Here is a 24,225-nt window from a genome sequence, read left to right as displayed (position 1 = left end):
AACAGTGGCCTAACCAATGTCCTGTACAGCCACAACATGACCTCCCGACTCCTGTATTCAATACTCTGACCAATAAAGGAAAGCATACCAAACGCCTTCTTCATTATCCTATCTACCTGCGAGTCCACTTTCAAGGAGCTATGAACCTGCACTCCAAGGTCTCTTTGTTCAGCAACACTCCCTAGGACATCACCATTAAGTGTATAAGTCCTGCTAAGATTTGCTTTCCCACAATTCAGCACCTCACAACCCTTGCCAACTTTTATAGGTGCGCCATTGAGAGCATTCTGTCTGGATGTATCACTACCTGGTATGGCAACTGTACCATTCAAGATCGGAGATGGTTACAGAGAGTGGTGAGCTCAGCCCGGACGATCACAAAGGCCAACCTCCCATCTACAGAATCCATCTACCAGGCCCGCTCTTAAGGAAAGGCAGCCAGCATTCTCAAAGTTCCATCCCACCCTGGCAATGCTTTTCTACAACCTCTATCATCTGGGAGAAGGTACAGAAGCCTGAACACATGCACCAGCTGGTTTTGTAACAGTTTCTACTCTACTGTTGTTAGAATACTGAATGGACTCTCAAACTCTTAACATTCCCGCGTACCTGTGTTGTTTGGTTTTGCCTGTGTTTACCACTTATTTACTTATCTATGCTACTTAACTACGTGATTTGCCTGTATTACTCAAAAGTCAAAGCTTTTCACTGTGCCTTGGTATACGTGACAATAAATTCAATTCAATTTTGTATTTTTTCTACATTAGGAAGAAGCACAAATTAATGATACAGACTGTTACCCAATTTCATTATTGTTTGTTCTTTATCACTTGCTAAGAGCTTTTATCCCTCTCTGATCTGAAGTCTAAATGATGATAGGACTGTGTAGCATTTCCAGTAATTTGTGTCACCTATGGGTAGTGCCACTTGACTAAATGTTCTGTGTATTAATTACATTCTAGTATATAGGGAGCAAGTGCTTGCTTACAAGAGTGTTTGTTTACGTTGAACACAAGAAATATCTGGGTGAAGGCATAAAATGCAACACAAAGTCATTCAATTTTTGTCTTTTTAATAAATAGCTAAATGATTCAAAATTGCACTTAGAATAACTTAGTTTGCCAAGAGAAAAATATAAAAATTTGTTTAATAACAATAAAAGTACAATATGGAAGATGGTATCTTTACCAGCTTTACTACATAATCTTGATATCTGGTTTAGAAGCTGTCAATAACTACTGCACCTTTTCAGTGTTATGAAGTGACTTCTTTCTTTTCCAGAGGTTTCCAAGCACAATTCCAGAAAGCAGTATAAATCCTAATGTGCGATTCAAGCAGAATTTCTCCCAACAATCTTGGGGATTATTTATGTCCAATGAGTATATCTGTTTTAGAAAGTACAGGATTTATTTAAATAAATCAGAATCGTACAGAACACATTTTAGTTTTTAAAAATTCATCACAATAAAATTTTCTTAGTTGAAAGAGAATTGTCATAAAACATGAAACAACTATATTAAATAGTATAACTGACATAACACTTCATGAAGAAATATTTAACAAGATATGATAGTTTAACAATCTAAGAGCGAGTCAATGCCTGTTGATCTAATAATACTAGTTGCTCATGAAGTTGAGAATTTATTGATATTTAAACAGGATTTCGTTTACCTCCAGTTTTTTTTAGCAAAAAAGAACTTCATTCATTAGCCTACCTCTCCCCACCTCTGTAATTTCCAAAACCAAAACGATGTGACATACCTGCCATCTAGTTGTTACCAATATGCTCTACCAGTCCTAGCTGTGTCACTACAAGTAGCCATGCCTTTGGTTCCCAATCATCAAAATGCAGGAAATCCTTCCCTACATTTCTCATTCTCTACCTTTCTTGCCTCCTTTAAGACACTTCTTAAATTCCCCTCTCTTTAATCAAACTTTTGGTCATTTTCTTTTGATACTTAGCAACATACTTTGTTTTATAGCACTTCTGTGACTTGCCTTGGGATGTGTCATTACAATAATCATGCTTTATAAGTTGCAATAAGTATGGCTGAATTCTATTCTTAACCAATACATGGTCCTTGAATAATCAAAGTCATGGTCCACATAAGGCAGTGGTATGTTGTGTAATGTCTATTTTGTTTCTTTTCTTGTGATTCCTCATACTAGTCTAGAAATTGATTCACATTTGTACAAACAAGGAACAATCCCTGCAGTTTGAATAACTTGTTATACCAGATATGGAGCCTTGGGCCTCATGAACATGAAACAGAAATTTGGACATCCCAGGCAAGTTTGACATTGGGGAAGTTATAACCTTTGGGCCAAAGATATTGAGACTGAAAATTTACTTTCCCATAACTTAATCTTATTTTCTCCAACATAAAGAAGAGTACTGCTTGAATTTATTTTCCTCAAATTCGAAACTGCAAGCACCAGAACCACCCCTCCCTGCGCTCGCCTTTGAAGGATTTCATCATAAACAGCCTCACTTCATTATATATATAAAAAACTAAGAAGCAGCCTGTCAACAAATGAATTTGCTTTGTTCTTTGTATTAATTTTATGCTTTATAATGTAATGAAATGTGCCAATCTGTTGTTTTCACCAGGGAAACAACCAAAACGTTTCATAAAAGTTATACATTTTTGAGATAGAACACAATATTTTCCCTGAAGGTGTAATTATGTGCCTTATAGAGAACAAGTATTGTTTGTTTGCAGTGTGAATAATAATTCAAATATCTTTTGCAGTAACTTTATTCAATGACTAAAACATTCAGAGTTATAAGTTTTAATCACTAAACTCCTAATTACAAATCATTAATTAAATTGCTGCAGAGTGCAGCTGAAACAGGATCTACTAATTAGCAAAGCTGCAACATTCAAAACATACCAAATTCTCAACGTCATTACTTACATTATTTTTTAAAGCCTTTTGCTGCAACTTGTGAAGGGGATGTTGCTTTTGAAGGACAAACAAAATATTCTAGAATCACTATCTATAACAAGTGAAAGTGCAGCCTTTCTCAATTTTAAGAGGTATAAAAATTAAAGTTATAATTCTAGTCCAAATTCACCTCAATTTCAGTATTCATAAGTGAAGTAGAGAAATGTGCTAATGTTCATACCTGATGAGCTAGGTGAGCTCCAACAGTCACCACAGCAGCGTAGTACGGTAACGTCTGTTCACTGTTTAGTCCTACTATCGTCAATCCTGTCAGCATGACTGTGCTAAATCCAATTAGCCATTGTTTGGTCTGATCTTGAAACTTTAATGCAGTTGATTTCACTCCTACTAGAGCATCATCTGTTTTATCCTAAATACAGAAACTTAGAATAAAGCATTCTTGCAAACAGTCTGTCACTCAAGTTAACTGTTGTTTATCATCGCAGGATGCCTATAAAAGATAATGTCACCATAATCCTACTGGACCATACAGCTGCTCTCCCAATAGAGAGAGGTGACTGCTAGTGGTGGGTCACCATGCCTCAAGTGAGGTGTTACTCTTCATGGTAACCGCAGCTAACACAGGAATTGAACCCATGATGTTGGTATCACACTGTATCATAAACAGAAAAAAACGCTAGAGAAACTCAGCAGGTCTGGAAGAAAGAAACAGTTATCATTCTGAGTGTCATACTGTGTTCAACACTTTTTTGCTTTAGGGTGTAGGTTTGCTCGCTGAGCTGTAGGTTTGATATCCAGACGTTTCATTACCAGGCTAGGTAACATCATCAGTGGCGACCTCCAAGTGAAGCGAAGCTGTTGTCTCCTGCTTTCTATTTATATCTTTCTCCTGGATGGGGTTGCTGGTGATGTCATTTCCTGTTCATTTTCTGAGGGGTTGATAGATGGTATCGAGATCTATGTGTTTGTTTATGGCATTGTGGTTGGAGTGCCAGGCCTCTAGGAATTCACTGGTATATCCCAGTCGAAATGGTGTTCTTTTTTCCTCCATGTGTAGGGCTACGAGAGTATCCTGGTGGCTAACTTCCTTCCTGTTTGTCTACGTAGTGTGTGTACCAAACACAGCCAGAAACCCTAACCACCTTACCTTACATCAAAAAAGTTTTAGAAATGACAGCCAGACTACTAAGACCCCTCGGAATCCTAGTAGCACACAAACCCACCAACACTCTCAAACAAAAACTAACAAACTTAAAAGACCCAGTACAACCCATGAACAAAACCCAACGTCGTCTACAAAATTCCATGCAAGGACCGCCACAAACACTACGTAGGACAAACAGGAAGAAAGTTAGCCACCAGGATACATGAACACCAGCTAGCCACAAAAAGACACGACCCTCTCTCCCTCGTAGCCCTACACATAGAGGTAAAAACAAACACCATTTCGACTGGAACAACACATCTATTCTGGGACAGGCTAAGCAAAGACATGCCAGAGAATTCCTAGAGGCCTGGCACTCCAACCACAACGCCATAAACAAACACATGGATCTAGATACCATCTATCAAGCTCTCAGAAAACGAACAGGAAATGACATCACCACAAACCCCAGGAACCCCATCCAGGAGAAAGGTATAAACAGAAAGTAGGAGACAACAGCTTTGCTTCACTTGGAGGTCGCACTGATGATGTTCCCTAGCCAGGTAATGAAACGTCTGGATATCAAACTTACAGCTCGGCGAGCAAACCTACACCCTAAACCTCAACCTGAGCTATAAACCTTCACAAAACATTTTTGCTCTCTACACACGCTGCCAGACCAGCTGAGCTTTGCAGCGTTTTATGTGTTTTTTTTCCAGATTTATAGCATCCACAGTCCAGGCAGTCCCTGGGTTGCAAACCCGTTCCATTCTGGAGTCCTTTTGCAAATCAATTTGTAAACAAGTTAGAACACAATGCAGGACAATGGAAAGCAGCTGTCTGTAAGCACAGGAAATGTTCATATGTCAAGTCTTTAAAATTACAACCTCATATGGGATCTCATTTATCAGTATGAACGTTCATACATTGGGGACCCCACCCCTTATACATATGTAAGAAACCAACATCCCTCACCAGTAGAGAGTAAAAAGTTTACACAGCTGATTTATACAATATGCATGGTATGAAATGTAAGTCCAGTGATAATACTTTAAAATTAAATCAGCTGCACAAAAATCAACACTAAAAGCAAATATAATTTTAATGTAGGCTGCAGAAGTGTTACTGCTGAGATTCAGAAGCTGGATGAACTTAATGACATTTTGAATCTAAAGGAAAGTTTTCCATATGATTGAATTAACATTTGCTGTTTTTAATGCCAATTTACATACTAAAAAGATAAGCTATAAATCAAATACAGCAATTGCTATCATGTTTTGTTATCATACACATTATGCTCAATGAGTAGGAGAATTCTTCTGAAACTACACCCTAGGCATGACAATTGGATGCAGCCATTAGCACTGTGACAGGAACAGAAGTCAACTTGACCCTGCTTAGAAACATTTGAACAATCTGTAATGTTCGCTTAAAACGTAAATCACAATTTCATGGAAGATTTAAATAAGGCCGAACAAGTCCAATTTCTTAAATAATAATTAACTTGGCTTTAAAACACAAGAGAAACATTTCAGAATTCAAGGTATTTTTTATGGAACTCTACTATTGATATTCCACGTGCAAGCCTAGCCCTTCTCTTTTGACAGATGCACTTTTGATGCCTTGGTGCTACTTGAATCCCTCCAAACTCCTCAATCTTCCAACATTCATTTTCTAATTTAAGATCCTCCTTAACTCATCCCTTCAATCAAGGCAACACTTGTCACAATCTCCACTTTTGGAATGGTTTCAAGTTTGCCTCGCTCTGTTGAAGTACTCTGGGTAATTTTTCTATTCAAACGCCATATAAATCTAAGTTGCTCACACTAATTTGGACAGCTACAATATGCTGCAATGTCATTATAGCTGTTTATGACCAACATGGTCCATTTAGGTTTTAGCATCTCTTGTGGTGCTGCATGTTCCAAACAAGTAGTTGCAAAATTGAGATTTCGAGGAATCTTAATTTATAATCTTACCTGATGTGCATAAATAGTATCATATATCAATGTCCACATGATACCAGAAATATAAAGTGGTAGGCAGATTGACCAATCACAGGAGCCCTTCACAGCAGACCACCCTAAAAGTGTTCCCCAGTTGAATGTAAGACCTATAACCAATAATTCAGAAACAACTTAGAGATACATCTCAGTCAAATTTTGTGAAAAGAACTGGGGGGTGGGGGGGGGCAGAATTGATTGATAATTGGTGCTAGAAAATGGGTGGAGGAGTATATTATAGTAAATAGTTAGTAGGCAGCCTATCATATCACATCATCCTAGAAGTAAGCTGAATGAGGTGCACCCCAGAAGGACCAAAATCGATTTCCTCAGCAGAATGAATGTTAGCTATTAAAATGGGATTGCTTTAAATAAGAGTTGCGGGGGAATAAAACCTCAGAGGGGAGATAACAGTAAGTGGAAAAAATGATGGAAATGAAAGATAGAAAAGCAGAAAACAAAAGTAGAAGGCAGAGGAGGAGGATTTGGGCAGCAAGATGGCACAGTGGCTAGCACTGCTGTCTCACAACGCCAGAGACCCGGGTTCAATTCCCGGCTCAGGCAACTGCCTGTGTGGAGTTTGCACATTCTCCCTGTGTCTGCGTGGGTTTCCTCCGGGTGCTCCGGTTTCCTCCCACAGTCCAAAAATGTACAGATTAGGTGAATTGGCCATGCAAAATTGCCCGTAGTGTTAAGTGTAGGGGAATGGGTCTGGGTGGGTTGCTCTTCGGAGGGTTGCTCTTCGGAGGGTCGGTGTGGACTAGTTGGGCTGAAGGGCCTGTTTCCACACTGTAAGTAATCTAATCTAAGTAATCTAATCTAAAAAAAGAAACAAGGCAACAATGTAACATCAAAAAATGCTTAAAGTGCTGAACATAAACTAAGAAGTTTATGTAGAGATTATAAAACTTCATTAAGCATGTTTGGGTAAAGGAATTTGACATTATAATGGTATGTGTACAGTTCATGCACTTACTTACATATTTATAATTTTTAATGTCATAAGCTAAACAAGTGAGTTCTCATACAATTACAAACATAAATTCTTCTGCAAAATGAAGTACTTTCGATTTAAATTACTTATTTCCTTATTTTCTGCAATTATTATTCTTCTATTGTTGGGAGATGTCACAAATTAAATCATTCCCTGGCAGCTTGATAGATTGCTTTATATTGGATTGAGATTGTCAGTTCCCCTAATGCCACTCATGCCAATCATTCACCAAAACATTGCTAATGTTGGAATAATGTCTTCTCCTTGACATCGAAAGCAAATCCAAGAATTGCAGAATAACAAAGTATCTGTCTCAGTTTTCCAGATTTTTAAATTGTATTGAGAGTTTATTAAGTAACCCACTTTGCAACACAATATGTACATCAGAAATTGAATCTTTTTATTTTTTAAAAAACTCAACAAAGTTATTTTTTCAAATAATTTGTCTACAGCTCTATATTTTTTGGAGTTACATATTTTCTGGAAGCCCAAGAACGCTCAAAGAGTTTACATACCTAGAATTAGCTGTGGCCAATACGTTACTCTCTTCATTAATGGGTAAGTGACTACTAGTCCCAACGATGCAGCTCCAAGCACAATGCTGTCAAAAGAAAGTGCATCCCATATTACTTAGCAAAGTACATGATTACTAAAGTCAAGTGGATTTATACTGATATAGGTCTTAGATTATTTTCTCCATAAATAGATTGATCTTCATATTAAAATATTTGAGCATGTTTTCAGCATTGCTCCAGGTTTCCATCAAGGTTGTGCCAGCTTGAGAACCAACACAGAAATTCTGCCCCATTAAGTCATCTTTGGTTCTGCATATGTTAGGTTCAATGCATAACTAATCTTAGCTAACTTTAAAAAGTAGACAGTCCAATGCAGAAGAAATTGTACACATTTAGAGCACTATATAGCTTGTTACATGAATAGCAAATGTTCTTTTTTCACACATATCTGAACAAAACCATTTTATAAAACTGTCTGATATGTTCAAATAAGCAATAGCTGCAACATATTCCAAACAAAAACTTATCTATTCTCTATTTGTATAGATACATTGTTCAAGCCAATTATGGAAAGTAAAACTAAATTGGGTTGCAGAAAAGAGTGTTGTTGATTACATTGTTTGATTAGCACTTCATTTACTACCTTAAATATCCATCCCCGACAACACTGATTAGTGTGCACTACAAGATGTATTACAAAACCTCAAGTGCTCCTTTAACAGCACTTTTTAAACCCACAAACTCACAACTTAGCAGACAAAGGAATGATGTGTGTGAGATTAAAACACCCCAAGTCACATACGGTCACTTGAATACAAAACCACTTGTTCCTTGTTGCTTCAAAGAGAAAATTCAGAGATACAGGAGTACTTTCACCACACATACGACAGTGGTTCAAGGTGGACCACCACTATCATGTCAAATAATAGGAAATAAAAGCAAGCAGTGCCCAAATACAGCCATAAAGTCATAGAGATGTAGAGCACGGAAACAGATCCAGTCCATGCCGACCAGATATCTCAACCCATACCAATTCCACCTGCCAGCACGCGGCCCATATCCCTCCAAACCCTTCCTATTCATACACCCATTCCAATGCCTTTTAAATGTTGCAATTGTACCAGCTTCCACCACTTCCTCTGGCAGCTCATTCCAAACACATACCACACTCTACATGCAAAGGTTGCCCCTTAGGTCTCATTTATATCTTTCCCCTCTCACATAAACCTATGCCCTCTAGTTCTGGACTACCCACCCCAGGGAAAATACTTTGCCTATCTACCCAATCCACGCTCCTCATAATTTTGTAAACCTCTATAAGGTCACCCCTCAGCCTCTGACACTCAAGTGAAAACAGCCCCAGCCTGTTCAGCTTCTCCCTATAGCTCAAATCCTCCAACCCTGGTAACATCCTTGTAAATCTTTTCTGAACTCTTTCAAGTTTCACAACATCTTTCTGATAGGGAGACCAGAATTGCATGCAATATTCGAACAGTGGCCTAACCAATGTCTGTTCAGCCGCAACATGACCTCCTAACTCCTGTACTCAACACTCTGACCAATAAAGGAAAGCATACTAAACGCCGCCTTCACTATTCTATCTACCTGCGACTCCACTTCCAAGGAGCAATTAACCCGCACTCCAAGGTCTCTTTGTTCAGCAACACTCCCAAGGACCTTACCATTAAGTGTATATGCAGCACCTTGCATTTATCTGAATTAAACTCCATATGCCACTTCTCAGCCCACTGGCCCATCTGGTCAAGATCCTGTTGTAATCGGAGGTAACCTTCTTTTTTGTCCACTACACCTCCAATTTTGGTGTCATCTGCAAACTTAGTAACTATACATCTTATGCTCGCATCCAAATCATTTATATAAATGACAAACAGTAGAGGACCAGGCACCGATGCTTGTGGCACTCCACTGGTCACAGGCCTCCAGACTGAAAAACAATCCTCCACCACCACCCTCTGTCTTCTACCTTTGAGGCAGTTCTGTATGCAAATGGATAGTTCTCCCTGTATCCAGTGAAATCTAACCTTGCTAACCAGTCTCCCGTGGGGAACCTTGTCGAACGCCTCACTGAAGTCCACATAAATCATATCTACTGTTCTGCCCCCATCAATCCTCTTTGTTACTTCTTCAAAAACTCAATCAAGTTTGTGAGACATGATTTCCGACGCACAAAGCCATGTTGACTATCCCTAATCGGTCCTTGCCTTTCCAAATACATGCACATGCGGTCACTCAGGACTCCCTCCAACAACTTGCCCACCACCGACATCAGGTTCACTAGTCTATAGTTCCCTGGCCTGTCCTTACCACCAGCAGTACCACATTAGCCAACCTCAGAGGGCACGCAAAGGAAAGAGAGGGGGAGAGAGAGGGGGGGGGAGAGAGAGTGGGGGGGGGAGAGTGGGGGGGGGAGAGAGTGGGGGGGGAGAGAGGGGGGGGGAGAGAGGGCGGGGGGAGAGAGGGCGGGGGGAGAGAGGGCGGGGGGAGAGAGGGCGGGGGGAGAGAGGGCGGGGGGAGAGAGGGCGGGGGGAGAGAGGGCGGGGGGAGAGAGGGCGGGGGGAGAGAGGGCGGGGGGAGAGAGGGCGGGGGGAGAGAGGGCGGGGGGAGAGAGGGCGGGGGGAGAGAGAGGGGGGCGAGAGAGAGGGGGGCGAGAGAGAGGGGGGCGAGAGAGAGGGGGGCGAGAGAGAGGGGGGCGAGAGAGAGGGGGGCGAGAGAGAGGGGGGCGAGAGAGAGGGGGGCGAGAGAGAGGGGGGCGAGAGAGAGGGGGGCGAGAGAGAGGGGGGGAGAGAGAGGGGGGTAGAGAGAGGGGGGCGAGAGAGAGGGGGGCGAGAGAGAGGGGGGCGAGAGAGAGGGGGGCGAGAGAGAGGGGGGCGAGAGAGAGGGGGGCGAGAGAGAGGGGGGCGAGAGAGAGGGGGGCGAGAGAGAGGGGGGCGAGAGAGAGGGGGGGGACGGGAGAGAGAGGGGGGGACGGGAGAGAGAGGGGGGGACGGGAGAGAGAGGGGGGGACGGGAGAGAGAGGGGGGGACGGGAGAGAGAGGGGGGGACGGGAGAGAGAGGGGGGGACGGGAGAGAGAGGGGGGGACGGGAGAGAGAGGGGGGGACGGGAGAGAGAGGGGGGGACGGGAGAGAGAGGGGGGGACGGGAGAGAGAGGGGGGGACGGGAGAGAGAGGGGGGGACGGGAGAGAGAGGGGGGGACGGGAGAGAGAGGGGGGGACGGGAGAGAGAGGGGGGGACGGGAGAGAGAGGGGGGGACGGGAGAGAGAGGGGGGGACGGGAGAGAGAGGGGGGGACGGGAGAGAGAGGGGGGGACGGGAGAGAGAGGGGGGGACGGGAGAGAGAGGGGGGGACGGGAGAGAGAGGGGGGGACGGGAGAGAGAGGGGGGGACGGGAGAGAGAGGGGGGGACGGGAGAGAGAGGGGGGGACGGGAGAGAGAGGGGGGGACGGGAGAGAGAGGGGGGGACGGGAGAGAGAGGGGGGGACGGGAGAGAGAGGGGGGGACGGGAGAGAGAGGGGGGGACGGGAGAGAGAGGGGGGGACGGGAGAGAGAGGGGGGGACGGGAGAGAGAGGGGGGGACGGGAGAGAGAGGGGGGGACGGGAGAGAGAGGGGGGGACGGGAGAGAGAGGGGGGGACGGGAGAGAGAGGGGGGGACGGGAGAGAGAGGGGGGGACGGGAGAGAGAGGGGGGGACGGGAGAGAGAGGGGGGGACGGGAGAGAGAGGGGGGGACGGGAGAGAGAGGGGGGGACGGGAGAGAGAGGGGGGGACGGGAGAGAGAGGGGGGGACGGGAGAGAGAGGGGGGGACGGGAGAGAGAGGGGGGGACGGGAGAGAGAGGGGGGGACGGGAGAGAGAGGGGGGGACGGGAGAGAGAGGGGGGGACGGGAGAGAGAGGGGGGGACGGGAGAGAGAGGGGGGGACGGGAGAGAGAGGGGGGGACGGGAGAGAGAGGGGGGGACGGGAGAGAGAGGGGGGGACGGGAGAGAGAGGGGGGGACGGGAGAGAGAGAGGGGGACGGGAGAGAGAGAGGGGGACGGGAGAGAGAGAGGGGGACGGGAGAGAGAGAGGGGGACGGGAGAGAGAGAGGGGGACGGGAGAGAGAGAGGGGGACGGGAGAGAGAGAGGGGGACGGGAGAGAGAGAGGGGGACGGGAGAGAGAGAGGGGGACGGGAGAGAGAGAGGGGGACGGGAGAGAGAGAGGGGGACGGGAGAGAGAGAGGGGGACGGGAGAGAGAGAGGGGGACGGGAGAGAGAGAGGGGGACGGGAGAGAGAGAGGGGGACGGGAGAGAGAGAGGGGGACGGGAGAGAGAGAGGGGGACGGGAGAGAGAGAGGGGGACGGGAGAGAGAGAGGGGGACGGGAGAGAGAGAGGGGGACGGGAGAGAGAGAGGGGGACGGGAGAGAGAGAGGGGGACGGGAGAGAGAGAGGGGGACGGGAGAGAGAGAGGGGGACGGGAGAGAGAGAGGGGGACGGGAGAGAGAGAGGGGGACGGGAGAGAGAGAGGGGGACGGGAGAGAGAGAGGGGGACGGGAGAGAGAGAGGGGGACGGGAGAGAGAGAGGGGGACGGGAGAGAGAGAGGGGGACGGGAGAGAGAGAGGGGGACGGGAGAGAGAGAGGGGGACGGGAGAGAGAGAGGGGGACGGGAGAGAGAGAAGGGGACGGGAGAGAGAGAAGGGGACGGGAGAGAGAGAAGGGGACGGGAGAGAGAGAAGGGGACGGGAGAGAGAGAAGGGGACGGGAGAGAGAGAGGGGGACGGGAGAGAGAGAGGGGGACGGGAGAGAGAGAGGGGGACGGGAGAGAGAGAGGGGGACGGGAGAGAGAGAGGGGGACGGGAGAGAGAGAGGGGGACGGGAGAGAGAGAGGGGGACGGGAGAGAGAGAGGGGGACGGGAGAGAGAGAGGGGGACGGGAGAGAGAGAGGGGGACGGGAGAGAGAGAGGGGGACGGGAGAGAGAGAGGGGGACGGGAGAGAGAGAGGGGGACGGGAGAGAGAGAGGGGGACGGGAGAGAGAGAGGGGGACGGGAGAGAGAGAGGGGGACGGGAGAGAGAGAGGGGGACGGGAGAGAGAGAGGGGGACGGGAGAGAGAGAGGGGGACGGGAGAGAGAGAGGGGGACGGGAGAGAGAGAGGGGGACGGGAGAGAGAGAGGGGGACGGGAGAGAGAGAGGGGGACGGGAGAGAGAGAGGGGGACGGGAGAGAGAGAGGGGGACGGGAGAGAGAGAGGGGGACGGGAGAGAGAGAGGGGGACGGGAGAGAGAGAGGGGGACGGGAGAGAGAGAGGGGGACGGGAGAGAGAGAGGGGGACGGGAGAGAGAGAGGGGGACGGGAGAGAGAGAGGGGGACGGGAGAGAGAGAGGGGGACGGGAGAGAGAGAGGGGGACGGGAGAGAGAGAGGGGGACGGGAGAGAGAGAGGGGGACGGGAGAGAGAGAGGGGGACGGGAGAGAGAGAGGGGGACGGGAGAGAGAGAGGGGGACGGGAGAGAGAGAGGGGGACGGGAGAGAGAGAGGGGGACGGGAGAGAGAGAGGGGGACGGGAGAGAGAGAGGGGGACGGGAGAGAGAGAGGGGGACGGGAGAGAGAGAGGGGGACGGGAGAGAGAGAGGGGGACGGGAGAGAGAGAGGGGGACGGGAGAGAGAGAGGGGGACGGGAGAGAGAGAGGGGGACGGGAGAGAGAGAGGGGGACGGGAGAGAGAGAGGGGGACGGGAGAGAGAGAGGGGGACGGGAGAGAGAGAGGGGGACGGGAGAGAGAGAGGGGGACGGGAGAGAGAGAGGGGGACGGGAGAGAGAGAGGGGGACGGGAGAGAGAGAGGGGGACGGGAGAGAGAGAGGGGTCGGGAGAGAGAGAGGGGGACGGGAGAGAGAGAGGGGGACGGGAGAGAGAGAGGGGGACGGGAGAGAGAGAGGGGGACGGGAGAGAGAGAGGGGGACGGGAGAGAGAGGGGGACGGGAGAGAGAGAGGGGGACGGGAGAGAGAGAGGGGGACGGGAGAGAGAGAGGGGGACGGGAGAGAGAGAGGGGGACGGGAGAGAGAGAGGGGGACGGGAGAGAGAGAGGGGGACGGGAGAGAGAGAGGGGGACGGGAGAGAGAGAGGGGGACGGGAGAGAGAGAGGGGGACGGGAGAGAGAGAGGGGGACGGGAGAGAGAGAGGGGGACGGGAGAGAGAGAGGGGGACGGGAGAGAGAGAGGGGGCGAGAGAGAGAGAGGGGGCGAGAGAGAGAGAGGGGGCGAGAGAGAGAGAGAGGGGGCGAGAGAGAGAGAGGGGGCGAGAGAGAGAGAGGGGGCGAGAGAGAGAGAGGGGGCGAGAGAGAGAGGGGGCGAGAGAGAGAGAGGGGGCGAGAGAGAGAGAGGGGGCGAGAGAGAGAGAGGGGTCAAGAGAGAGGGGTTGCGAGAGAGGGGTTGCGAGAGAGGGGTCGCGAGAGAGGGGTCGCGAGAGAGGGGTCGCGAGAGAGGGGTCGCGAGAGAGGGGTCGCGAGAGAGAGGCGCGAGAGAGAGGCGCGAGAGAGAGGCGCGCGAGAGAGAGGCGCGAGAGAGAGGCGCGAGAGAGAGAGAGAGGTGCGAGAGAGAGAGAGGCGCGAGAGAGAGGGGAGGTAGAGGGGGGGGGGAAGAGAGAGAGAGGGGAGAGAGGGAGGGGGGAGAGAGAGTGGGGGAGAGAAAATCAATCGTATTAATTGAATAAAAACGGCAGCCACTTAATTGATTGCCACCCAGGGATGCATAAAATGTATCCCTGGGCCCTGCAACTTAGTGAACCAGTGAACTGGCTTTCCTACCTTATAGGGTCAGGACACCGTAAGTAATAGGGTCACAAGTTGGCTTTTCGGCCCCTCGAGCCTACACCGCTATTCAATAACATCCTGGCTGATCCAACATTCCTCATATCCACTTTCCTGCCTTTTCTTCATATCCTTGATTCCCCTACTAATCTTTTAAATATACCGAAGGACTCTGCCCTACAACTGTTTGGCAAGGAGGTCCAAAGCCTCACAACTGTCTTCAGCTCAGCCTTAGATTGGTGCCCTTTTTTCTGTTATGGCTTCTGTTGCACATGGATGGATACATAAATAGGAAGGGCTTAGAGGGATATGGGCCAATTTCTGGCAAATGGAACTATATTAGATTAGGATATCTGAACATGGATGAGTTGGACCGAAGGGTCAGTTTCCGTGCTGTGCATCTCTATGACTCTATTTAACCTGTCAAATAAGAATTCTAAATGCTTCAATGAGATCACCTCTCATTCTCCTAAACTCCAGTGAGTAAGGTCCCAATTTTCTTCCAGTCCTAGGATCCTTGCCATGTCCAAATAATCCCAGCCAACAAATCAGGACTGTGACCTTTTTACAGATGTCAAGATCATTAACTACTTTCTTTCCAGGCCTGCCAATAATATCCTGCAGCTTCTATTTCATTTCAGATTTCCAGCATCCACAGTACTTCCCTTTTATAATACCAGATTAATCAAAATACAAGCCAACATTTCTTCCACCTATTCCATCCACAGAAACCGGTGTTACCTTCACTTGCCTGTAATCATTTAAGCACAGGAGAACAGCAAGTCCCAAACTCAGCTGACCGCTCAAAAACACCAGGGCCTGTAAATGACTGACTTCTCCAGCCGCTATAGGCCGATTTCCAGTTCTGGCAACCTATTCCAGATTCAGAGAAAGATAGGACAATTAACAAGGATCCTTGAGAAGAAATTTTAAAGACAGCACCAGTAGGTATTAAGATGACAATAGTCAGTAATCACTTAAGCAACAAAAACACAAAATACTGGAAATACTCAGCAGGTCAAACAGTACTTGTGGAGTTTAGGAGAGAAATGATCTCTAAATTTCTCCAACCTACAATGATCCCCTCCATCACAAATTCTGTATTCCTGATTCTAGCTTTTTTATTACAAAATATTCTCCCACTCTATAAGTAATAAGACTTTTCTCCAAAAATCAAGAAATAGAAACTTTATTGTATACATAGAAAAAGGAACAAGAAGCGTCAAAGGAGAGAGTTGTGGGAATAGCCCATAGGTGCCCCTCACATGATATAACTTACAAGTCTCCAAATCCCTAAATACTGATAACTGGAGTACAATAGAAAAACAGAACCTAAACACACTAGCAAATGAGATCGTACTCAGGGAAAAAAAAATGGCATAAAGAAAAAATTAAAATTTCTTTAAATGCATGCAACATTCTTAAAGATGAATGAACTGATAGCACAAAAATGAACATGATACAAAATCCACCACAGAGACAAGGCTAGATCATGAATATTCAAAATTAATTGATATTTTGGAAGGACAGGAGAAAAGGAATAGGAGAAGGGGAAGCTGTGTTACTAAAGGATGAGATCAGCACAGCAGCAAGAAATTATCATAGCTCAGAAGCTCAAGACATAGAATCAGCTTGAGTTAAGGAATAGTATATAAAAAAAATCACTGGTGCGAGTAGGCCTCCTAATGTAGTAAAACTTCATGTAAATGAAGAAATAAAAGGAACTTACAAGAAGGGTACTACAATAATCATGGGATGATTTCCATCTTCATTTAGATTGGAAGAATCAAATTGGCAAAGGTAGCCTTGAGTATGAATTCACAGAGTATATTCAAGACAGTTTCGAAGAACAATATATTCTGGAAGCAATCAGAGGCGGCTAAATCAAATCTGGTTATGTATAGTGTACAATTTATGACCTCAATGTAATAGATCCTCTAGGCAAATGTAATCGTAACATGGTAGAAATTCAAATCACGTTCAGTTTTAGTGCAAGAAATGTGTCGAGAATCTCTGTCTTAGAAGAACTACTCATTTAAGTAACTTCGATATTAGAATTCTCACCATGCTTCTCAAATTCATCCATGGCCTCTGCTTCTCCCTGTAATCTCCTTTAATCCAATAACCTTCCAAAACATCTGCACACTTCGACTTCCAGCCTCATATACAATTCCACTTGTGCTCACAGCTTCAGTTACCAAAGCCCTATGGTCTGGAATGCCCTTCCGATTTGTCTCTGTCACAATACTCCCCTTCTTTATGATGCTCCTTAGAATCTATTTACATAAGCCTTACCGTAGTTAGCTAGGTGGCTGGCAAACTACTCACACTCATAACTTTTCTTTTCCACTTTGACTATATTGACCAAGATCTTGGCCATTTACCATAACCAGTGATTAGGTTTCTGGTTTCCACCCAGGTAGCTCAGGTTCAACTCCTTGTATGGGAATGAAATCAGTCATGGTTCAGTTGTAGCACATTTGCCCGAGCTGCATGGTTTTAGGTTCAAGTTCTGCTCCACAGAACATGCACAAGAATCTAGGCTGATACTCCAGTGCAGTACCGACGAGTGCTGCACTATCAGAGGAGCTGTCTTTTGGATGAGATGTTAAGCTGGTGTCCCAACTGTCTGTTTGAGTGAATGTAAAGGTCCAATGGCCCTACTCAGAAGATCAGAGGAGTCATCCCTGGCTAACATTTACCCATCAAAAAACAGATTATCTAGTCATTCCTGTATTGCTGTCAAAGGGAGCAGAATGAAAATTAGCTGCTATGATTCCAATATTAGTGATTGTGCTGCAAAAGAAACTAACTTTATTGGCTGTAAAGAATTTTGGGATGTCCAGTGGTTATGAAAGATGCTAAATAAATACAGGTGCCTGCACATGTTATTCAACATTAAAAAGGGAGTTATATAAAATTAGTTGCTGAAATAGAACTGAAGAAATCAACAAACTTCTTGCATTTGGTGTTGAAATGAATGTGGAGGGAGAAAGGTTTTAAGGATTGATTAGTTGCTTCTTGTCAGTTAGCTCACCTGGCTGTTTTACAATGCAGTGTGATGCCAAAAGCCTGGGTTCAATTCCTGCATTGGCTAAGGTTACCATGAATGCACTGTAAGGAAGGAATACCTAGAGAAGGACTGAAGCCAGAATGGATTTCTGACTTCTTTCCAAAGGCAATTACCCACATTTAATAGGCTTTGGTTTAGAGATGTGTACAATGACTGAAATATCTATGTGCATGAGAATACTTTGTATTACATGAAATTTTTATTTTCTCACTGAGTGACAAGTTATTTTATCTGCTTACTCCTGTGTCTAGACACCTAGACATAAATAAGAAATCAGTCCACATTGGTCATGCTAGTGTTATGTCTCAGTCACGGAGGGTTCATGCATGTCCTTGATTCATTAGAAAAGGCAAAGGACTATTTGGACACTTTAAAATAGACTGGTTGGTTCAAGCAATATGGACATTAATGGGTTTTTTTTCTGCCATAGAGTCATAGAGATGTACAGCATGGACCAACTTCGGTCCAACCCGTCCATGCTGACCAGATTTCCCAACCCAATCTAGTCCCACCTGCCAGCACCCGGCCCATAACCCTCCAAACCCTTCCTATTCATATACCCATCCAACTGCCTTTAAATGATGCAATTATATCAGCCTCCACCACTTCCTCTGGCAGCTCATTCCAAACACGTACCACCCTCTGTGTGAAAAAGTTGCCCCTTAGGCCTCTTTTATATCTTTCCCCTCTCACCCTAAACCTATGCCCTCTAGTTCTGGACTACCCCACCCCAGGGAAAATACTTTGCCTATTTATCCTATCCACGCCCCTCATAATTTGTAAACCTCTATAAGGTCACCCCTCAGCCTCCGACACTCTAGGGAAAACAGCCCATCCTGTTCAGCCACTTCCTATAGCTCACATCCTCCAACCCTGGCAACGTCCTTGTAAATCTTTTCTGAACCCTTTCAAGTTTCACAACACTTTTTCCGATAGGAAGGAGACCAGAATTGCACCTACTATTCCAACAGTGGCCTAACCAATGTCCTGTACAGCCGCAACATGACCTCCCAACTCCTGTACTCAATACTCTGACCAATAAAGGAAAGCATACCAAATGCCTTCTTCACTATCCTATCTACCTGCGACTCCACTTTCAAAGAGCTATGAACCTGCACTCCAAGGTCTCTTTGTTCAGCAACACTCCCAAGGACCTTACCATTAAGTGTATAAGTCCTGCTAAGATTTGCTTTCCCAAAATGCAGCACCTCGCATTTATCTGAATTAAACTCCATCTGCCACTTCTCAGCCCATTGGCCCAGCTGGTCCAGATCCTGTTGTAATCTGAAGTAACCCTCTTCGCTGTCCACTACACCTCCAATTTTGGTGTAATCTGCAAACTTACTAACTGTACCTCTTATGCTTGCATCCAAATCATTTATGTAAATGACAAAATGTAGAGAACCCAGTATCGATCCTTGTGGTACTCCACTGGTCACAGCCTCCAGTCTGAAAAACAACCCTCCACCACCACCCTCTGTCTTCTACTTTTGAGCCAGTTCGGTGTCCCAAATGGCTAGTTCTCCCTGTATTCCATGAGATCTAACCTTTCTAATCAGTCTCCCATTGGCTGTCGTTGGCTTTGGACATCGGTTTTGTCCCTTTAATATGTTGCTGTTTCTCTCCCTTCTTGCTTTTTTGGGGCAGAGCAACTGTTGTCGGAATTTTTCTTTGGTTTGATTTTTATCAGTAGTAATGGGGGTCGATGGATGAGTGGAATGGGCAAAATGCCAATTTTTAACTTCTTTGTTTGAAAGATTTATGTATTCTTTTTGTTTGTCTGGGTTTGTCATGCAGCTTCAGCTAGGAGCCATGGAGATGTTTGTGAGTAGTGTGAGTGCCCCCTATGGGCAGGGGGGAAAGTCGCTTATTATCTGTTTTATTGTAGGTGCAGTTTTCAGAAGTTTTGTTTTGGTAGTTTCTGTAGTTGTTTTTTTATAGTCTCTACGAGTCTTTAATTGTTTCCACTTGGCGCACTGTGAGTAGGATTACTTCTCTTGGGGGTTCATGGGTTGTTTCAGATAGCTATGGCTAGTTGCCCCTTTAAATGGTGCACCTGGAATATTATTGGGGGGGGGGGGGGGGGGTCACTCATCAATTAAGAGAAAAAAAGTACTTTTGAGTCTTAGAAAGGAGAGGATTGATGTTACTCTGTTGCAAAACACCCACCTTGATGACAAGGAGAATCTAAAGTTGCAGCAGGGTGAGTTTGACCGGGTGTTCTTTTTGTCTTTTTCATCTAAAAGCAGGGGAGTGGCTATACTCGTTCAGAAGAATCGCCCATTTCAGTTGTTAGCTCAAACGAAGGATGAATATGGGCAGTTTGTGATCAAAGCTTTAGCACATGGTGCAGAGTATGGTATTCTGAATGTTTACTGCCCCCGGCACACCCCCTTTAAATTTTTAACAGATGCGCTTTTCAGATGGATGGCCCTTGTGCATGCCATACAAATATAGAGGGAAACTTTAATCATCTCATGGATCCCACAGTGGACAGGATGCCCAGCAGTCTCCCTGGCAACTCCCCGCAATCTAAACAATTGATGGACCTACGTGGGGAGTTTGGGATTGGTGGATGTACGGAGATGCCTTCACCCGGCGGGTAGGGACTTTATCTTTTTCTTCAATCCGCACAAGTGCTACACAAGGATTGATTGGTTTCTTGCTCCACTGTTTTTTTTTGGATTTGGTGTTATCCTGTAAAATTGGGAACTTAGCCATTTCTGATCATGCGGCAGTGTATCTGGAGGTTAAGGCCAGGGATAATGGGGTAGGCTCACAGCACTGGCACATGGAACCTTTTCTCCTGAAGGACAGTAAGTTTATTAAGTACTTTTCACAGGAGTTTAAAATGTTCTTGGATATCAATTCAGGTATGACCAGTAACCCGTTGGTGCTCTGGGATACTGCCAAGGCCAATGCAACAGGTAATAATTATCTCTTATACAGCAAGTTGGAAACAACAGAGGGGAGAGTAGCAGTGTATACTTGAGGCCCGGCTGAAGGCAACTGAGACCGTGTATTTTGACAGGCCATCTGTGATTAAGTTACAGCGGATCACAGCTCTTTGGGCTGCTCGGAACTCTGCACTTACTCAGACAGCAAAGAGAGAGATCTCTTTCGTGAAACAAAGGGTATTTGAGAATGGCAATAAGCTAGTAAATACTCGGCATATCTGGCTAGGAAGAAGAGCGCCACCCCCCACCAATCTATTAGAGGGTGTACTGGTCCTCTTGTGGTTTCAAAAAGATCAAAGTAGTGTTTAGGAAATTTCACTCCGAGCTGTATCAGTCAGAGGGCTGTGAGGACAGGTTGGCGAAGATGGAGTCTTTCTTTAAGAACCTGGACCTTCCAGGTGTGACTCCGGAGCAGGCGTCCCTTTTGAATACTCCCTTGACAAGTGTGAGAGATACAGGAGGTAGCAAAGCAGCTCCAAAGAGATAAGGCACCTGGCCCAAATGGCTTACCGAGTGAGTTTTATAAGAAATTTATGAATATGTTGGCCGGGCCAATGCCAGAAACATACAATTATTCGTAGTAAGGACTACCTCCCGCCCTCAGAGAAGCTAATATTGCATTGATTGGTTTAAATAGAAATATTATTAGGTTAATATAGGTAGCATCAAAAATGAGGACCCAATACTTAATAGAAGATTATCCTTGTTAAATCAAGTTGTCTATGCAAATGAACAGTTAACACAGGAACACATTCCAGAGGAGAGTGTTACCTTTCTGTCAATATCTTTATCCCACATGTCATTGATTGTACACCCAGCTCCTCGCATCAGTAATGCACCTGCTCCAAAAAGTGCAAGCATGGCCAAATCTGGAAAACAACCTGGTTCTGCTGCTAAACTGATACTCCAGGTGCAAGGTAAATACAACAACCAGGTCCCTGAAACATCAAATTATAACAGATGAAACATTTCTATGTGCCACTACCTTGTCAGACTAAGACTTGAAAAAAAAGAACAAAATGTTTAATATTGCAATAAATCCAACATTCATGTAAGAAATGCACTGCTAAACCAGCTGACAAGGCTTATATGTATGTTCAGTACCCTACAATACATTCTGTCCAATTCTGCAAGATTTTATATTTGCAGCCATATAGACTGACTTCAGCAAGGCATTTGACAAGGTTCCTCATGGGAGACTGGTTAACAAGATTAGATCTCATGGAATACGTGCAGAACTAGCCATTTGGATACAGGACTGGTTCAAAGGTAGAAAACAGAGGACGGTGATGGAGGGTTGCTTTTCAGACTGGAAGCCTGTAACCAGTGGTGTGTCACAGAGATTGATGCTTTTCATCATTTATTTAAATAATTCAGAAGTGAACATGGGGGGTGGGGTATAGCTTATAAATTTGCAGATTACACCAAAATTGGAGGTGTAGTGGATAGCGAAGGTTACCTCAGAGTATAACGGGATCTTGATCATATCGGCCAATGGGCTGAGGAGTGGCAGATGGAGTTTGGATAAATGCAAGGTGCTGTATTTTGGAAAAGCAAATCACAGCAGGATTCCTTCACTTAATGGTAAGGTCCTGGGGAATGTTGCTGAACAAAGAGACCTTGGAGTGCAGGTTCGTAGTTCCTTGAAAGTAGTTACAGGTAGATAGGATAGTAAAGGAGGTATTTGGTATGCTTTCCTTTATTGGTCAGAGTATTGAGTATAGGACGTTGGTTAGGCCACTTTTGGAAAATTGTGTGCAATTCTGGTCTCTTTGTGAAGAAGGAGGTTATGAAACTTGAAAGGGTTCAGAAAAGATTTACAAGGTTGTTGCCAGGGTTGGAGGATTTCAGCTATAGGGAGAGGCTGAATAGACTGGAGCTTTTTCCCTGGAGCATCAGAGGCAGAGGAGTGACCTTATAGAGTTTATAAAACCATGAGGGGCATGGTTAGGGTAAATAGACAAGGGTTTTTCCCTGAGGTGGGGGGAGTCCAGAACTAGAGGGCTCAGGTTTAGGGTGAGAGGGGAAAGATATAAAAGAGACCTAAGGGGCAACTTTTTCACTCAGAGGGTGGTACGTGTATGGAATGAGCTGCCAGAGGAAGTGGTGGAGGCTGGTACAATTGCAACATTTAAAAGGCATTTAAAGAATGAGTGTGTGAATAGGAAGGGTTTGGAGGGATATGGGGCAAGTGCTTGCAAATGAGTTGGGATATCTGGTCGGCATGGATGGGTTGGACAGAAATGTCTGTTTCTGTGCTGTACATCTCTATGACTGGTAACAGAAACAGTAGCAGGCCTTTCAAACCGACTCCACCATTCAGTCGGATCATAAATGCCAACTCAGATGGCTAAACGCTTAAAAAAAATTGAATGTTACCAGCAGCATGGATGCTAACATAGGTGTGAGTAACTTGACACATATTAAGAATGTTTGTTTTGTTTTTGTTTCCCCTCCGAGTTGGAAACGACGTCCTGCATTCTCTGAGTATCTGACTGACAGATGCCAGTTCCAGGATCTGATCCAGCCCAGGCCGAACTGTAACCGGCGAACTGTCGCTGCTACCACATTCCAGCCTCCCCTAACACCAGCCCAGCCCCGATCCACCTCCACCTCCACCTGCAGAAAGACCGAGCCGGCGGTACATTCCAATGGGATTTACCGATCGGTTTGTCCAGTCGCATCAGTTTCAGGTAGGGCTGCACCGCCGACGGCGCCGATCCGACCAGGCCAGCCGCCGACAGGCCGCTCCTACGCCTGAAGTCCACACTGACCGGCACTGAGACATGGCGAGCGGCCTCCCGCCCACTCAGGCCGACCGTTAGCCGCGGGGCCGCGAGCACGGACAGACGGCAGCGCGAGGCCAGCCTCAGCAACATCCCGCGCGGCTTCCGGCACCACTGCGCGGTGTGACGTCAACCGCGAACGAAGAGCGCATGCGCGGTATTGGAATCTCTCCGCCAAATTCAAAAAAAACCTCACACCACCAGGTTGTGTCCTGCAGGTTTATTTGGAAGCACTAGATTTCTGAGCATTGCTCCTTCATCAGGATCAAAATCAGAACCTGATCAGCCCCTGCGGAACTAAATCCGAGAGGGAGAATGGAGAAATGGAGATAGTGTCTTGTGAATAGGAGGACGGCAACAGACAGTTCACCACCAGCTTTTCAAGGGTAATTAGTCTATCAATCCTGGTGCAGCTATTAACACTGCCAGCCCACGAACGAATAAAACAAAATAAAACCTCGAATCTTTGAGAATTTGCTCTTTCTGGAACATTGCACTGTATAATTCACTTGCGTGTGCTGTCTGTCTTTTAGCTACTACATCCCTTTCAAACGTTACTTTATCATCTTTGTCTGTTATGCTCCCAGTATGTTATCAATTCTGTTTTTCTGCCTATCGAAATTTTACTTTTTAACTTTTTGTGAATTATTTCTGGCTGCAATACTACCTCACACATTACATTGGACAATTTCTCTTTGGCTTCCCTTACTTTGAATTTCACCTTCCTTGAGTGTGTTTCTTTCTTCTAACATCATTGCTAATATCCCACTCGTCATCCCTTCCTCGTCTCTTTCGCTTTCGTGTTTTGATAGTATTTCATTTGTAGTATGTTGTATAAACATTTTTATATCTCCTTTGTGTTTCTTGTTCTGAGATACCGTTTGTTTTTATTCCTCAATCCTGAGAAATTCATACCATCTGTAACTCGAAGGATAAATGCCTTTGATATTTTCTTCCTTCAACATATTAATTTCCAATTAATTCCACATCCTTTTCTTTTTTTGTATTTTAATTTTCAACTTGTTTATTGGCACAAGAAGACAATGA

General features: G+C 45.9%; 1 protein-coding gene across 1 annotated transcript; it reads right to left on the bottom strand.

The window, feature by feature from the left end:
- Positions 1-1,055: 1,055 nt before the first annotated feature.
- LOC122552573 (4-hydroxybenzoate polyprenyltransferase, mitochondrial) lies at positions 1,056-23,292 on the bottom strand. Its single transcript, XM_043695282.2, has 7 exons — positions 23,055-23,292; positions 21,164-21,330; positions 15,114-15,235; positions 7,567-7,652; positions 6,034-6,167; positions 3,131-3,319; positions 1,056-1,385 (listed from the first exon to the last, which is right to left on the bottom strand). The coding sequence occupies exons 1-7, from the start codon at positions 23,269-23,271 to the stop codon at positions 1,236-1,238; spliced, it is 1,065 nt and encodes a 354-aa protein (XP_043551217.1). The 5' UTR covers positions 23,272-23,292; the 3' UTR covers positions 1,056-1,235.
- Positions 23,293-24,225: the final 933 nt, after the last annotated feature.

The sequence above is a fragment of the Chiloscyllium plagiosum genome, unplaced genomic scaffold (genome assembly GCF_037043375.1).
Source record: "Chiloscyllium plagiosum isolate Xiang-an unplaced genomic scaffold, Cpla_swu_hap1 HiC_scaffold_1, whole genome shotgun sequence".
In the NCBI taxonomy this organism is placed as follows: domain Eukaryota; kingdom Metazoa; phylum Chordata; class Chondrichthyes; order Orectolobiformes; family Hemiscylliidae; genus Chiloscyllium; species Chiloscyllium plagiosum.
The sequence above is the reverse complement of the archived record's forward strand: the minus strand, read 5'-3'. Positions and strand labels throughout refer to the sequence as shown.

What these genes read in the sequence shown, in the direction of transcription:
- LOC122552573 (XM_043695282.2), bottom strand. Translation starts at nt 23,271, where the DNA reads ATGTTGCTGAGGCTGGCCTCGCGCTGCCGTCTGTCCGTGCTCGCGGCC. An exon ending in GCGACTGGACAAACCGATCG is followed by an intron (nt 21,331 to 23,054) that starts GTAAATCCCATT and finishes TTGATGTTTCAG; the next exon opens with GGACCTGGTTGTTGTATTTA. An exon ending in GAGCTCACCTAGCTCATCAG is followed by an intron (nt 1,386 to 3,130) that starts GTATGAACATTA and finishes TTTCTAAAACAG; the next exon opens with ATATACTCATTGGACATAAA.